General features: G+C 38.1%; 2 protein-coding genes across 2 annotated transcripts; one reads left to right on the plus strand and one right to left on the minus strand.

The window, feature by feature from the left end:
* The first annotated feature begins 540 nt into the window (after positions 1-540).
* Positions 541-11,153, plus strand: LOC108631136 (nucleoredoxin). Its single transcript, XM_018034867.2, has 7 exons — positions 541-1,201; positions 9,120-9,389; positions 9,736-9,836; positions 9,922-10,117; positions 10,197-10,287; positions 10,364-10,500; positions 10,578-11,153. Exons 1-7 carry the CDS (start codon positions 686-688, stop codon positions 10,803-10,805), a joined length of 1,539 nt encoding a protein of 512 aa, XP_017890356.1. The 5' UTR covers positions 541-685; the 3' UTR covers positions 10,806-11,153.
* Positions 11,154-11,331: 178 nt separating this feature from the next.
* Positions 11,332-14,492, minus strand: Cdc45 (cell division cycle protein 45). Its single transcript, XM_018034866.2, has 9 exons — positions 14,023-14,492; positions 13,719-13,871; positions 13,432-13,641; positions 13,187-13,354; positions 12,878-13,113; positions 12,465-12,801; positions 11,987-12,381; positions 11,824-11,900; positions 11,332-11,746 (listed from the first exon to the last, which is right to left on the minus strand). The coding sequence occupies exons 1-9, from the start codon at positions 14,263-14,265 to the stop codon at positions 11,682-11,684; spliced, it is 1,884 nt and encodes a 627-aa protein (XP_017890355.1). The 5' UTR covers positions 14,266-14,492; the 3' UTR covers positions 11,332-11,681.
* Positions 14,493-14,538: the final 46 nt, after the last annotated feature.

A 14,538-nucleotide genomic window follows, 5' to 3' on the forward strand; every position in this document is an offset into this window, starting at 1 on the left:
GTGTATTTTAATTTCTATCTTAAATAACGAGATTACGATATTTTAATATTTGCCGGTTTCACGGTCGTTTGAGTTGCCCAAAGCATGCGTTTGAACTTCATAACTTCGATATCGACGATTGGTATCTTTTGATTGTGTTTTATCACGGTATCAGAAAGCCTTTAGAAAAATTCTATACAAATAAATTCTCATTTGATTAAATGATAATGTAGTAACGGGTTTTAACGATACATTATTTTATTCAGAAATTCATAAAAGGGTGTCACAAACTATTAATCTTTATTTAAAAACGTTTATAATGTTACAGAGAGGCAAGAATTGTAGGCATAAATGAAGAACATATCAAACACGAAATTAAAATTTTACTTCGAAACTTACCGTTAAGTGGAAATGCGTTTTAATAGAAAAAAGTGTTAATTTAATTGCAATGGATTCAGGGGTAGTATATTATAAAGAAGCGCGTTTCCGTCGGTAGATTTCGGAAGCTCTCGGCTTCGGCCGGATTGAACCATTCGCAATTGGTGGCGGTTCCGGAGTCAGCGAAACGTGAATCAGTCGGCGTTGACGGTGGTTGACGGTAAGAAGTGGGCAGTGAGGTTTTGGTTCGTAGCACTTGTTGAAACGGAAGAGTATTTGTCGTTAGTGCTCGTCGCCGGTGAATGAAGCGGGCTAATTGTTACGTGCGATGGCCGCGTGCTACAGCGAGCAGGCATCATCCAGCTCGGGGAACATAACGAAAAAGTCACCTGCGGTCGCGGCAAAACCGGTCTGTTGGCAACATAGACTATTCGGTAAACAACTGTCGCGGTGCAGTCAGGTTAATCAGCATCAGCAGGACACGAAATCGTACGATGCAAGTGGTACGCTCGTCGACGAAAACAGCAAGCCAACTTGCGAGGTGATCGGTGTATATTTCAGTTTCATTAATCCCGGTGCTACCTGTGATGACTTTACGCGTCAGCTGCTCGACTTGTACAATAATGTCAATTCAACGTTCTCGTCATCGTCGTCATCGCATATGGAGAATAATCTGGACGCGGAAAATTCCGGCGGAAAGTTAGAGAAAAGAAAAAGGTTCGAAGTCGTGCACGTGGTTCTCTGGAGTAACGTAACTGATGTACTCGACTTCGAGGAGAGTTTTCGTGCACATGTTTCCGAATTACCCTGGCTGGCAGTACCGAACTTGGATTATGAAAGGAAGGTAAGATGCAGTTCTTCATCTTCTCAGGTTCTCTACAATACAATTCATTAATTGTGAACGTATATTCACACTCATTGCATTATAATGAAACAATGTGTAAACATATTCTGTATCAGGTATTTATATTTACTCCATTGTTAAGTTCTCGAGAAAATATATTGGGAATTTTGTTGAATGCAAAGAATCAAATTGTTCTTTCATGTTTCATAAGTTAGAACAAAAGAATTTCAGAATTCGTATATACAGTAATTAGAGTTTGGCTTTTGCAGTTGCGTTCAGTGTCTTTTGCAATCATCAACTTTATCGAACAATTTTGCATGCTTATACTGAACCGTGCTGAACCGTTTCACGTCTTTTTTTACGTCAATCCAATATCACCGACTCTTTTTGTTTATCGTTTCAATTGCGTCAGTCATCCACAAGTTTCAATCCAGTTAATTAAAACCAGTTTTTTAAGCTGAATAAGTTTTCAGTAATTAATAAGGGCGTGTAATTTGAAATCATTCATGGTACATTTAATGATTAATGTTTCTCATTGATGTTTCTCCTCACAATTCACGAATGTGAATGAGTGTTTCGCATTTTTTTCACCGGCTGCACGAGTTTTACTGTCGGATGAGCCATGCTCAATTGAGGCGAGTCCGGGCGAGTGTATCATTTGAAATTTTGCATACATATATGTCTATCATAAAGTTACATATGTAAACAGAGAAGTGGGGGGCACACATGCTATTATGCAGAAGGCCCATGCGCGCACAGCATACTTTTTTTGTTTCCAACGGGTGTTTTAACCCCTCGCCAGACGTGCTATTTAGGGTCCGATTTTATTTGCACCAATACACCGAGCAGAGTCGGTTTTCTCTAACTGAAAATCGTTGGTAATATTTTTCGTAAAACATCTGCTCGACTGCAACTCGACACGTTCATGTCTATTTCATAAGTCAAGTACTTGTACAATTTGTTTCCATGTAAATCTATTTTCATATTCTTTCTGTCACGTTATTTTATAAGACTTTTTTTCGTGAGGTGCAATTAAACAGACAAAGATGACTGAAAATGAAAGTATGTTTGCAAAGAATTTAAATAATATGAAATAATTCCGAAGGGTCGTAGCGATCATAAATGAGCGAATAAATAGAATAGAAACCGGAATGCGAATTTATTTCGCGGCGATTGAAAGCAGACAGCAGGACGGCTTCGTACATGGCTTACATTGATCTTTTCATCACCCTCGCACCTCGATGACACACGTATCTCTTGTCTCGAAAGTTTGAGTAACTCTACGTTACATTACAGTACTTCGCACATGCATAGCGAACATTCGGTTTTCCCCCACACGTTTTTTATGCGAGTTAACGAGCTTCTAGTATCGCATCGGAGTAACGAACTGAGTAGAAGAAAGTGCAATCAGGAAAGGAAAATGATAACGCGCGGGCGTACATAATGCGTTACGTTTAATTGTATTACTTATTGCAATTGCAAAAATAATGATAGACAGAAATGTGTACTATATATATGTATTATATTTGTCTTCTTCTTCTTATTCTGTGTTCTCGAGTATTGTTTAACATCTGCATTTTTTGACATATGAAATTCAAGAAAACAGAAGAATTGAGCTCGAGGCAGCGTATGTCACTTCCACTTGCAACTTAAGGATAAGAAAGCTGTAAATTTCAGCGAAAAATAATTAATTTTCGCAACTTATTGAATGTGTACAACAATGCGAACGTACACATTACATATGAATGTGACAGACTATCGGAGATCATTATTCTCAGTCTTTTTTCCACGATCATTAGTCAAGCCACTTGAATCGTTTCGTGTTCGTGACCCATACACATATAGTCTACAGTTTGATTCGGGGGTAAATGTAACGATAAGCGTCCTGCGCAATTAGCGTCAAGTAGCCTCGTGATTCTTCCTTGCTCGTTATTCCACCTATCTACTCAATCCACATTGAGAATCATCCCCTTGAAATGGTAACTTCTTTGTGTGCCGTTCCATTCATTTAACAATGAGAAGAGCAATTTTAGTTTATAGAACGGTCAAATTCTCCTATTATTTCGCTTCTTCATTCAGTATTTCATTATCTCTCTTTTCAAGATAAACAAAGAGTCCTGGAAATTGTATTTGTTTCTCAATGAATATGATGAGCCTCTAAAGAACTAAATACCATAAGAAAAAAGAATCTTTAACTTTTCACTAGACGTTATTGATGTACTGCAAATTTAATTAAATAGTAGGGTCGACGTAATTGGGAGATTGCACTTAATAACACGAGTTATTATACTATTACGTTTTGTGCATCGTCATTGACCTTCGAGTGCAAATAGTATACATTAAATAGAACTTATATTTAAATACAATTATTAAGTACTGTACATACACACGCGATATTTTTGTGCAATGTGTTTGCACGATTCCGTTAGAGAAGGGTATGCTGGCCAGTTTGGCGGACAAAACTGAACGCTTACAATTAGTGGCGTGTATAAAGTAAAAGGCGGGTGTGGGCGCTAGGATGTCCGGCTGCTTGAACGGTCAGGTAATAGAGGCATGCTGCTCATCGTTTGTACGACGTAAACCGTTTCATAAAGGTATACACGCCTCTTTGCCTTCGACGTGGAAGCGGTCAAGAAAAAGAGTCAAGCCGCGCAGTCTTTCCATTCGGGGTGGTCGACCCATATCTTCCGCAAATAGCCTTTCTCATTCGGCCGGCGAGATCAAGAAAACGACGGAAGGTAGCGGGCGAAAAGAGACGGAAAATATATATTTACGTTTGCACGTATGCATCGGACGGGGATGAAACGAGGGAAGGAGAGGGAATCGGTGGCGATGCAGGTCCCTTCCCACGAAAAACGACTGAAACAGGAGGAAGAAAAAAGGAACGAGAGGAACGTTGGAATCTAGATAGACTTTGAGGTAGTCCGTATACAGAGAGAGTGTGGCCCGTACACGCCGCTGTGTAACCCCTCTGCCCTTCCATTTTACCCTCCATCCTTATCTTCCTTCCACCCACTTCCCTTACCTGCTTCTGTCTGCTTTTTAGCTGGCATATTGCATAGATTGCATACGACCTACTCGGCGGCTCGGCAGTGGTCAAAGGAAAAGCGAAATACGTGCGAATCGGTCGAATAAATGTATTCCAGTGCCTATGACTCGCGAAACTCGCACGGAACGCTCCGAATGCTTTGACGCCAGCCATGTAGTCAACAGTATCACGTCGAGGCAAATGGTGAAAAGTTGCGCGAGGAAAAAATTAAATGTTCCACGCCGTTTGCTCCGTACGTTCGGATGCTCTTCCAACGTCTTTTGCCTCGCTAAATTGTACAACTTTAACATCCTATATCTTTTTTATATAATGTATGATACGTACGTGTGTTTTCTTTTCTGTCTATTACATTGTCTTTTTGGGAACATCTTAATGAGTTTGAAACATTTCTTTTGTCATCCGTAACCCTTACGAGATCTATGCTTAGCACTAAGATTGGAGCTGGTCTTCGATGCTTTGTAACGTTTTCAACGAGTAAGCAAATATGTAGTAGTCTTTGTGAGTAATTGAAAGCACGGTTGCTTTAAGATGCTCTCCGGGGGTTGACCAATGGAAATACAGTAGTCGCGTCGGTCGGCCGAGAAACATCAGGAGACCACGATATCTGTATAATATCAGAGGTGCGCAACTCTCAAGTATTAAAAAAATCCGTATCAGTTGTACATAAAAATAGATCAATCACTGAGTATTGCGCTAAGTGCATGTAACATTTGTACAAAAGGAAGATACGGTTTAATATTCAGGGATAAAAATCATCTCAGGATTTTTTATACGATGCTTCTTATGATATGAATGGCGAAGAAGAACGGAATCGATCTATTTAAATTTTATTTGAGTCAATCATCGAGTGAATGTGAAGGGTTGGATTATACGCGTAATGTGTATGGCCATGCCGCAAACCGTTTAACCGTAACGACACTTTTCCGCAAAATTTACTGCGACAAAGCGTGCGTTGTGCACCTCTGTTCGTTCACGAAGGAGGCGATTGAACGCGCGCGAACGAGTCAACAGTGATCTCATCCCTTTCCCCTCCATCGCTCTTCTGCTACCCGATGTCACGGCACAGCAAGAGGGTTCCCTTTTTGTCGGACAGCAAGACAGACTGTCTGTTAAAAAGTGAGTGAATAGTCACTTTTCGAATTATTTTCTGTCTCATGTAATATTCTACCGCGTAATAATCAGTGCAAAATAAATAACTATGAATGACGTCGTTTACCTGATCGTTGCGAGAACAGGATGTTCTATTGGAGTCTCGGGTAATATTATCGATTTCAATAAACTCACTCTTTACGCCTGCTGTGGAAGTAATAAGCCAAACGCTACTCTAGAAATTCTACCAATTGTATGATTTTAATTTACATTATATTATATATACAGACTGAGATATTTTGTTTCACCTTCTAAGAATTGTAATACACATGCTTATATTAAACACATCAATTTTTGTGCAATGCACGTGTTCCGTAGCTTTAAATGACCACTAAATTTCCTTAAACACACAAACATCAGTAAGTTGCAACTAATTATTGTAATCGGACGAATAGTGATGTCACACGGACATTTTTCGTACCTATACAAGCCGCGTTCCCGGTAGAAAGGGAGGAGGAAGAGAATCATCGGCGAGGGTAAGCGGGCGACGGAGCAAGGACGACAGAAGGGAACGAGCAAGCAGGAGCAATGGAAGAGGCGTGGTAGGGGACATACAGACCACCGGGGGAAATAACGATAGCACCGTCGAGCGAGCGGCAGCAACGCCAAGGGAGGACGTGTACGCGTTATCGACCGCTCGAGACGGAGACGGCGAACGAGCGTATATACGCGCGGTACCGTAGGAATGAACGAGAGAAAGTGCCGTAGGAAATACACGGAAGGGACGAGGTAATGCCTCCCTGTGGAGGGTCGCGATAACGTACGGCGTCGCGCGTTCGGCTACCTAGAGGAGACCCTTCTCTGCCTTATTTCGGCATCTCATCCCCTATTTGGAAATCGGCTGGCTACGCATTGCTGCTGATACCGAACTTTTACGTTACTTGGCTCCAGTTCGATCATTTTAGGGATAAGCGCCGTGGAAGTGAACGAATTTTCCTGTGAGAAAAACTCCAAGAGGCAAAAAGAAGATTTCGATTAATGCGAAATTTTTCGGAACTGAAGAACCGACAGGTGTCAGCTACGAAGATCTATTGAACTCGATTCGATGGTTTTCTTTTAGATACCGATGAAGATATCCCAATAGACTTCTTCTGTCCCGGCGGAAGCTCGAACGTCGAAATGCTCGACAGCTATTCGATAATGTTGCTCGCTGCGCTCTTCCTCGCTTCAAACAGGGTTGAATAAATTTTTGTTACTTCGATCGTTGGAATTTACCCACAAGATGTTCTATGAAGAAGCGAAACTTGAATCAAATTTAAATAAAATTTATAGACGAAAAGAAATTTATCCATGCACAATGAATAATTCATTTGTACGTATTCATTGTCGAATGAATCATACTTATTTTTATTTTAAACTATGAACTTTGAGATACCTACAACATTATCGCAATGACTATAAACGTAAAATGAAGATATATTTATATAGTACGGCGCATCATTCAGATGAACTATCGATCGTTAAGGAATGTCAAATAATTGAAAACGCTATTTCATCTTTTACCGTTAGGCTGTTCTTCATTATCTGGAATGAAAGTCTGCTGTAATATGTCCATTGTGCTTCGATCTTCCCTTCCCTTTGTCCTCTTGTAATCAGACAGCTTAACGGAAATCGGTATTCAATGCTAACTAATACTATAGCCCGGTCATCTTTGTTACTTGGTAGCGCTGTCGACGAAAATCAGTAATGCATGTTTAATGATATAAGGGATTGATCTGCTGCTCGGAACAGATTAATCATTTAGTCTGGATGTAATGGATTCGTGATTCGTGAAATTGATGAGAAGAAGGATGAAGAGTGAAATTCACGAGAAAACGATAAAGGAAGGACAGGGAAAGCTTAAAATAATTTAATTGAACTTCTTACTTCAGCTACAACAGCCGTCTCGTTTTATCATACATACTCTGGTTTCTGCGAAACACAGAATAGCAATATTAGGAATGAACAGTAGCTATTGTTTGTTTTACAATTATTTAGGAAGGAATTTCTACAAAGCCTGTAGCTTCCGAGACAGCCATTTTACTTCGCTTATCTCAGCCGGAACAAGGAGCCTCGCTTTCCTATCATCTCCTCACAGCTAATGCTACTGTAATCGCGCTAGACAGACGGCGATATTTATTATCGGCGTACTCTGGCCACTGTTATCCTGGTAAAGTAAAAGTTTGTCTTCTGAAACAGGAAGCACGTAACGATTTTCTTATAAGAAAGAATTTAAAAATGGTTTAAAAAAGAGTAAGAGAACTAATATAAAATTGCTATTTAACATGGATCTCATACTTGCAATAAATTCTCATAATATGCATATAATAAAAAAATAAGTATTCATTGAACGGTGGGTGCACCTGTAATCTTCTTCTGTGGAGGAAAACGAAAGATCAGTCTCGTATTGAAGGTAGATTTCGATTAAACAGAAAACGTAACCGTCGACGTCCGAGTCTCGGCCAGTCTCGACTGACTCTGCCTCGATTCGTCGTCGAGGAACCATACGCCGTTCAAAAGATTCGTGATTTCATGCGAAGTCTACATCCGCTTAGAGCAACATTATTACAATATACTAATATTACAGTTCTTCGAGCAACACTTGTTATAATATACTATTTTTATAGTTCTTCAGGCAAAATTGATGTTATAATATATTACGTTTATACACCCTCGAACTTGAAGAAGTAACACGTAATAAGCATGATTTCAGCATCGCGCTGAGTAGGGGTAGTAAAGTTTGAGCAAACAGGAACTGTAATATTTCCCCGAGATTCAGGCCTGACGTGGAAAGAGTTGAATGCTTATCTAGGAAGAAACGGAAATATAGCCTCGCCCGGGTTATCCGGCTACAAGTATACGCTTCTCGTGCGCGTCCATCCTTCGTTATCTCTTCCGGGTTGGAAAACTTTCAGCCAGTTTCTACTATCATGTCTCGGCTCTATCCCTTTCCCACCGCACCCTTTCCTTTTTCGCCTCTTGTACCACTGTAATCATGCAGCCAAGGGGAAGGGGGCGGATAGCACTCATTGTCAGCAGACATTACTCCCCTGTAGACACTCGTTGCGCCCTTTTTTCGTCGTGCTTGAATTTCGTTGCGTGCTTGTAGGATAACGGAGAAGAAACACAGGCAGGCTATACGTGTTTCGAATTTTCTTGCACCGTGTAGTGGGTAGACCTACACGCGCGTGCACGTACGGTTCTCCGTTCGCTTTAACGCTACGCGTATATTCCTCTCACGCTTTCTGAAATTGATGGGTTTCGATCCTCCTCTCTTTCGTCTTCTTCCTCGATTCCTTTTTATCTTCTTATCCCCCGTGCAGCCAATACACACGCAAACCTGCGGTTTATACGACTAAAGAAGAAATTTTAGTAAAAGAGAAACATTGATAAAAGAGCGAATTACGATTTCTGTGGATACAATTTTTGAATGATTAGATCTCAATACTACTTCCTCTTATCGCATCGTTTTTTTTTTGTCCATTGTGATGTTTGCATCCCATCAAAGTATAACTTTATTATACTCACAATTGGTATTTTACTCTCGATTTCATACTTTGATCAGTGGGCTAGAGACGGGGATTTGTCAGAACGTTGTTCGAATGTAAATTTCTCACAACTTAAATCAAAGAACAGGGCGAAGTTTTGCGAATATTTATGAAAGACACTGCTTTAAGAATTCCACAGATCGACATTGAAATACTCTTGCGAGCGATCAAGTATCCTTTTTGCTTTTTTCAGACCAGACTGACTCGGAGGTATCGGATAAAGGCCGGTGTACCGACTTTGATTTTATTGGATGCTTCTAACGGCTCTGTGGTAACCAGAGGAGGCGTAGAGCGAACCATCGGCGACCCCACTGGAGCTGAATTTCCTTGGAAACCACCTCATCCGAAGGCCGCCCTCGAAGATGGACCTTTATTATCATGTGGGACACGCGATAGCAACGAACCCATGCTGCACGAAGAGTTGCGTCATTGCTTCAAGGGTGTTTACTTCAGTGCACACTGGGTACGTGGGGTTTACTTTATAATAGATTTTTAAAAATGTTAAATGCGTACATCCGTTCCTTGATTGAAATTTACCATCTATTTTTTTTAAATATTAAAAATAAATGTATGATTATACGCGCTTAGGAAAATCTGCATGTGTACGTATGTTTTTTTTTATCGGAGTTATAATTAACACCAAGCGCTTCCTGCATGATAATCGATCGTCAACTCTAGTTTACTCCGTCGTTATTCCGCAGTATATTATAATATAAAATCTGAGGATGAAGAATAATACAAGAATTAATATTCATACAAGCACGTATTGCATGTTATAAGTAAGTAATATATAAATTTTATGTATTTAGTGTCCACCTTGTAAAGCGTTTACCCCACAACTTGTGGATACCTATCAACGAATTCGAGAGAGAGGTCACGACTTCGAGGTGATCTTCGTGAGTTCGGATAGGTAAGTTGTTAATTACCATATATATTAATTATTTCATTGTCCAGAAAATAAGGCGTTAATTGAACCACAACTTTTGCGCTACTAGGAGTGAAGAGTCTTATAACGCTTATATCGAAACGATGCCTTGGTTAAGGATACCTTTCAGTCAAGAGGAGAGACGACGAAAATTAGCAAGTGCTTTCGACGTACAAGCAATACCCACTTTAGTGATACTCGATCCTCGAGATAATATTATAACTTTGGATGGTCGAACGGAATTACTCGAGGATCCGGAAGGACTGGTAAATGAATAACTATGTATTGTTTATATTCATTTTCTATACAATTCGCGATGTATTCCTTACCTACTCGATTGTTCAGAATTTTCCATGGACCAGTCGTTTGGTGAACATTTTAACAGAAAAATATGCTACATCGTTGCACGATGCTCCAGCAATTATTCTTTTCGTCGGTAAGCATTCTAAAAAACTTGTCTGAACGGGGTTCGTAGACAAATTTTTGAACATTTTACTTTTATATACTAACAGAAGGGGATGACTGTGAGATTCAATTCGCGGAAAGCGTATTAATGCCAGCTGCACAAGCGTACACAAAAGATAGACCTGATTACGATCCAACTTACGATGACCCAGATGATATTTTACAATTTTATATAGCATTAGATGTAAGTACTTAATAAATCTCGTTGAATGATAGACAAGTATTTGGTGATTAATCTGTATTTATTTGTTTATGCCGCAGTGTGAAACGTCTGAGATTCTTCGCGAATTCGTCGGTTTGGACGATGCTGTGCCCCTTTTAACAGCGATTGATATACCTCGAGGAGTCTATGTGGTGATGGAGGACGGTGCCGAAATAACTGTAGATTCTGTACAACAATTTATCGACGGATTTCTTAACGATAAATTGCCTATAAACAAAATAGCAGCAGTGCACAAAACTGCTAAAAACGATCATGTTTCTACTTGAACTTTTAACGGCTCGATCAATTTTATAGGAAATCATTGGGAAACCATTCAAAGGAAGGAGCAGTTAGGTTTTGTACGTGGTCATTATACAACCACAAAAATAAAGAAACCCCATCCTCTCATCAGTCCTGTCTCTGTGATACCATTGCTCCTTTCGTAGAAAGGATCTCGCGCGAACGGGCGTTTGTATTCGCACACCCCTTTGTGGAAATAACCAAAAGACATGTATTATGTATCATAGTCAATAAAAACTGAGGCGAATTGTATTTTTAAGTGTACACATGCACATGTTAATATATAATATAATTATGTACTACTTAATAAATGCTAAATGAACACGTCGAACGTATATTGAGTAATAGATTGCTTATTCTTCGTAGTAGAGTTGTACGTGATAATTGATTTAATACAAGATTGAGTCTTAAATTACAATTAAGACAAACGTAAATGATATGAAATAAATTTGGTAATATCGATCTTTAAAGTGATTAATCTTGTTCCCATGTAAAAATTCTTTCTATTATCACTTACATTACAATTGATTTATTACATAACAATTGATCTTTTTCATTAAGTTGAAATCAGTTGATTCGTTGTATTCTCGAGAAGTAGTTTTAGCCAATCATCTCTTAGAAAATTTCAAAAATCAACAGTTCTTTGTACAGATGAATGAAGTTACATATATCTGTCGTTAATTATATATAAAACACATTACTAATTTGCACTAGTCAGTTATAGCATGTTGAGAGAAATAAAGAATACTTAATAACCGGTCTCTGTCGGATTTTTAAAAAAATATTGTTATCGTAATTTTGTACTACTATTTTAGAAAAATAAATATAAGGAAGATTACGTCAATTAAATTACTAAAATAATTTCACGCTAGTAGAGCTGCTAAGGCATCCAGAAATTTCGATCTCTCGTCAATTTTCAGTCTTATTACTGAAACAAATACATGATGTTTAATAATTAGGCATTATAAAGATAAAAACGTTTAGAAAATTTTAAGTGTCTCTTACTTGTAGTGTCAAAGTAATCTGCGTCTATGTAACAATTTGTATTTCGAGCTGCTTGTTCAAATGCTCTTCCAAATAAACTAAAATAATTAACACAAGATGACGATCAGTCGACTTGAAATATTTTTAAAATCAATTTCAATCGATCATTTAATTAAGTAATCACCTTCTTGGTTGATCTTCGCACACTGGTGGTATACCAACCATGAGGCATGTACCTTTCTCTGCATTACATGTAGAAGACGCTACGAGTGGCCATTCCAATGCTCGTCTATTCTTTGAAGAGTCTACGTATGCTTTTAAAATAAACTGCGCTAACATTACTAACGGATATGGATGCGCGAATACATAATTGTCGGCCGCTCCCTCCGAGATAATTACGTACAGAAACGAACCGGCGCTTCTAATTTGTTTCATTTGTAAAATATTCTGTGCAGTCTTAAAAATACTATTAAGCATGAATTTTGCTTTTTCTATGCCACTCTCTAAAATGTCTTTTTTTGTCCGCGATAAACAGTCCAGTGCATCTAAAAAACAGCGTTGCGGTAACTTTTCCTTTGACTGAAACGTTGAATAGATGAATAAGATTATTAATTAAAATACAACATAAAATGTATAGAAATATGTGGATAGTAATGACTTACAGAGGATTCCATTAAAGCAAGCATAGCGTAAACTATGTCTGAGGCACAGTATTTAAATTTATAACCATATTGAAGAATGAAACTGGTTCCAATTACAGTGTTGACCTTGTACTTTCCTGCTAACTTTTCAATCATTTGCTTAAATTCCTGTCTAAGTGCTAGATCCATGGCAGAAAATCGTTGTTTCGATTGCGCCAAAGGTAAACCCATTTCTGCTAATAATTCCTTTAACCGTTGTTCTCCTCTGATCGACCAAAGTCGTAACGATACAGCAGTTGGTATCGAATGCCTAAGGCTAGCTTCTACGGTCCAATGTCGGTACAACACGAGTAAAAGGCTATATGGCTAATGTAAGGAAAAATATTTTATATTTTCGATACAAACAAAAAGTTAGCTTCGACTTCAAAGGATACTCTTTATCATAGGTAATCCTGACTGTACTATGTTGCTGTTGCTTATCAACTTCACCTCCTTGTTTATGTGTCAATCTAGATACATGGCCCTGAAGGGAACCTTCGTCGAGGACACTTAATCTCGACTCCACTTTACCAAGAATTGCTTGTTCTGTGGTACCTACTATGGCCCACCATACTATGTCCAAATTATCTTTCGACATATGCCATGCCATTTCAAAAACCAACATTGAACTCTGCAAACGAAATTAAATATAAATTCTGAGTTTTCATTCAACACTATTGTTCACATATTTTGATCATTCCTACTGATTTGCCATAATAACTGTACTGTGTATAATTGAATAATATAGTTGCTCTATTCTCAGACCACTGTCTCCTTTCAGCTCTTTTAATAATATCCTCTTCATTCAACCTCCTCCTTTTTCTCCCAGATTCGCCACTTTCTGATTCTTCGTCTGCTTCATCTTCATCAGACTGAAAATTGGTAAAACCTCCATTTGTGTGTTCATTATGTAAAGCAGTTATAACAATTGAATGATAATATAATTTACCGAATCATCCCTGAAGACATCATTATACTGTGGGATTTCGTCATCCTCATCAAGTTTACCAAGTATACGTACTTGATCTTCTGAGTATACATTGCATAAGTCATAAGGTCTGTGGCTATCAAGAATATAAAATATCACAGATTCTGCAGGTTGTAGCAATTCCACTAGGTCTAATGTACCTCCACAATTTATAAGAATAACATTCTTTATCTAAATGGACAATAAATATTAATAACAATGTTTATCGCGAGGGCACTTATATTCTTTTAATTCAAAGTTTTGATTACCTCCTCACAATTTTCTTCAAAAGCATGGACCATATCTTGGATGCCTTGCACAGGCACAAGTGTATATATTATGTTATCATTTTTAAAAAGTTGCTGCAGGATTCTACAGGCACAAATGGCATCGACATCGAAATTAACTAACAGCAAACATCTCTAAAATAGAAAGAATTACATTGCTGATTCTGGTTAAACAATTTTTAATTAAATGATGTTAATTTAAAAACACATTCGTAAAAATGATTTAACCTAGACAAACACAATTGGTTTAAGGATTTTCACTTTGAAAATTAAAAATTAAACTCACGTCATTTTTTATTGAACGGTAAAATTCTCTTTCTAAGTTTTCCACAAACATGATGCCGTAATTCTCGGCATGGGAGTAGTTTTTATGTTCACTGTTCTTCTTTACTCTCCTTATATTCTTCACTAGTTTACCGCGAAAACTAAACACCACGACAGTGGCTTTCCTCGATATTAAATATAATGTGTATACAATAATAGAGCATCGTAATAGTATCAGATAGTATTTATCACAATAAAAAAACATGCAATGAATTTCATGGGAATCTTGTGGTTGACATATTAAATAGCAAAGTACAGTTTAAACTTTAAGAACTGGTCCATAAAAAACGTTGAACGCTTAACAGATTTAAATGTATCGTTGGTTAGCAACCAAAAAGTATAACAATTCATAAGTATCGTGGATTAATCAAACATTTTTATGTTTAATACGACATGTTATTTTGTAAAACACTTTATTGTTTAATGTAGCATTATTTACATATTCTACACATTACCTGTGAGATTAGACGCTGAACTG

The sequence above is a fragment of the Ceratina calcarata genome, unplaced genomic scaffold (assembly GCF_001652005.2).
Source record: "Ceratina calcarata isolate Rehan_Ccalc_2016 unplaced genomic scaffold, ASM165200v1 scaffold81, whole genome shotgun sequence".
Taxonomy (NCBI): domain Eukaryota; kingdom Metazoa; phylum Arthropoda; class Insecta; order Hymenoptera; family Apidae; genus Ceratina; species Ceratina calcarata.

Excerpts from the sequence above, each read along its gene's own strand:
- LOC108631136 (XM_018034867.2), top strand. The coding sequence starts at position 686 with ATGGCCGCGTGCTACAGCGAGCAGGCATCATCCAGCTCGGGGAACATA. Across the intron at positions 1,202-9,119 it reads ACTTGGATTATGAAAGGAAG|ACCAGACTGACTCGGAGGTA; the intron begins GTAAGATGCAGT and ends TGCTTTTTTCAG. Across the intron at positions 10,118-10,196 it reads TCGAGGATCCGGAAGGACTG|AATTTTCCATGGACCAGTCG; the intron begins GTAAATGAATAA and ends TCGATTGTTCAG.
- Cdc45 (XM_018034866.2), bottom strand. The coding sequence starts at position 14,265 with ATGTTTTTTTATTGTGATAAATACTATCTGATACTATTACGATGCTCT. Across the intron at positions 13,872-14,022 it reads ACCGTTCAATAAAAAATGAC|AGATGTTTGCTGTTAGTTAA; the intron begins GTGAGTTTAATT and ends TTTCTATTTTAG. Across the intron at positions 12,802-12,877 it reads AGGATTACCTATGATAAAGA|CCTTTTACTCGTGTTGTACC; the intron begins GTATCCTTTGAA and ends TTAGCCATATAG.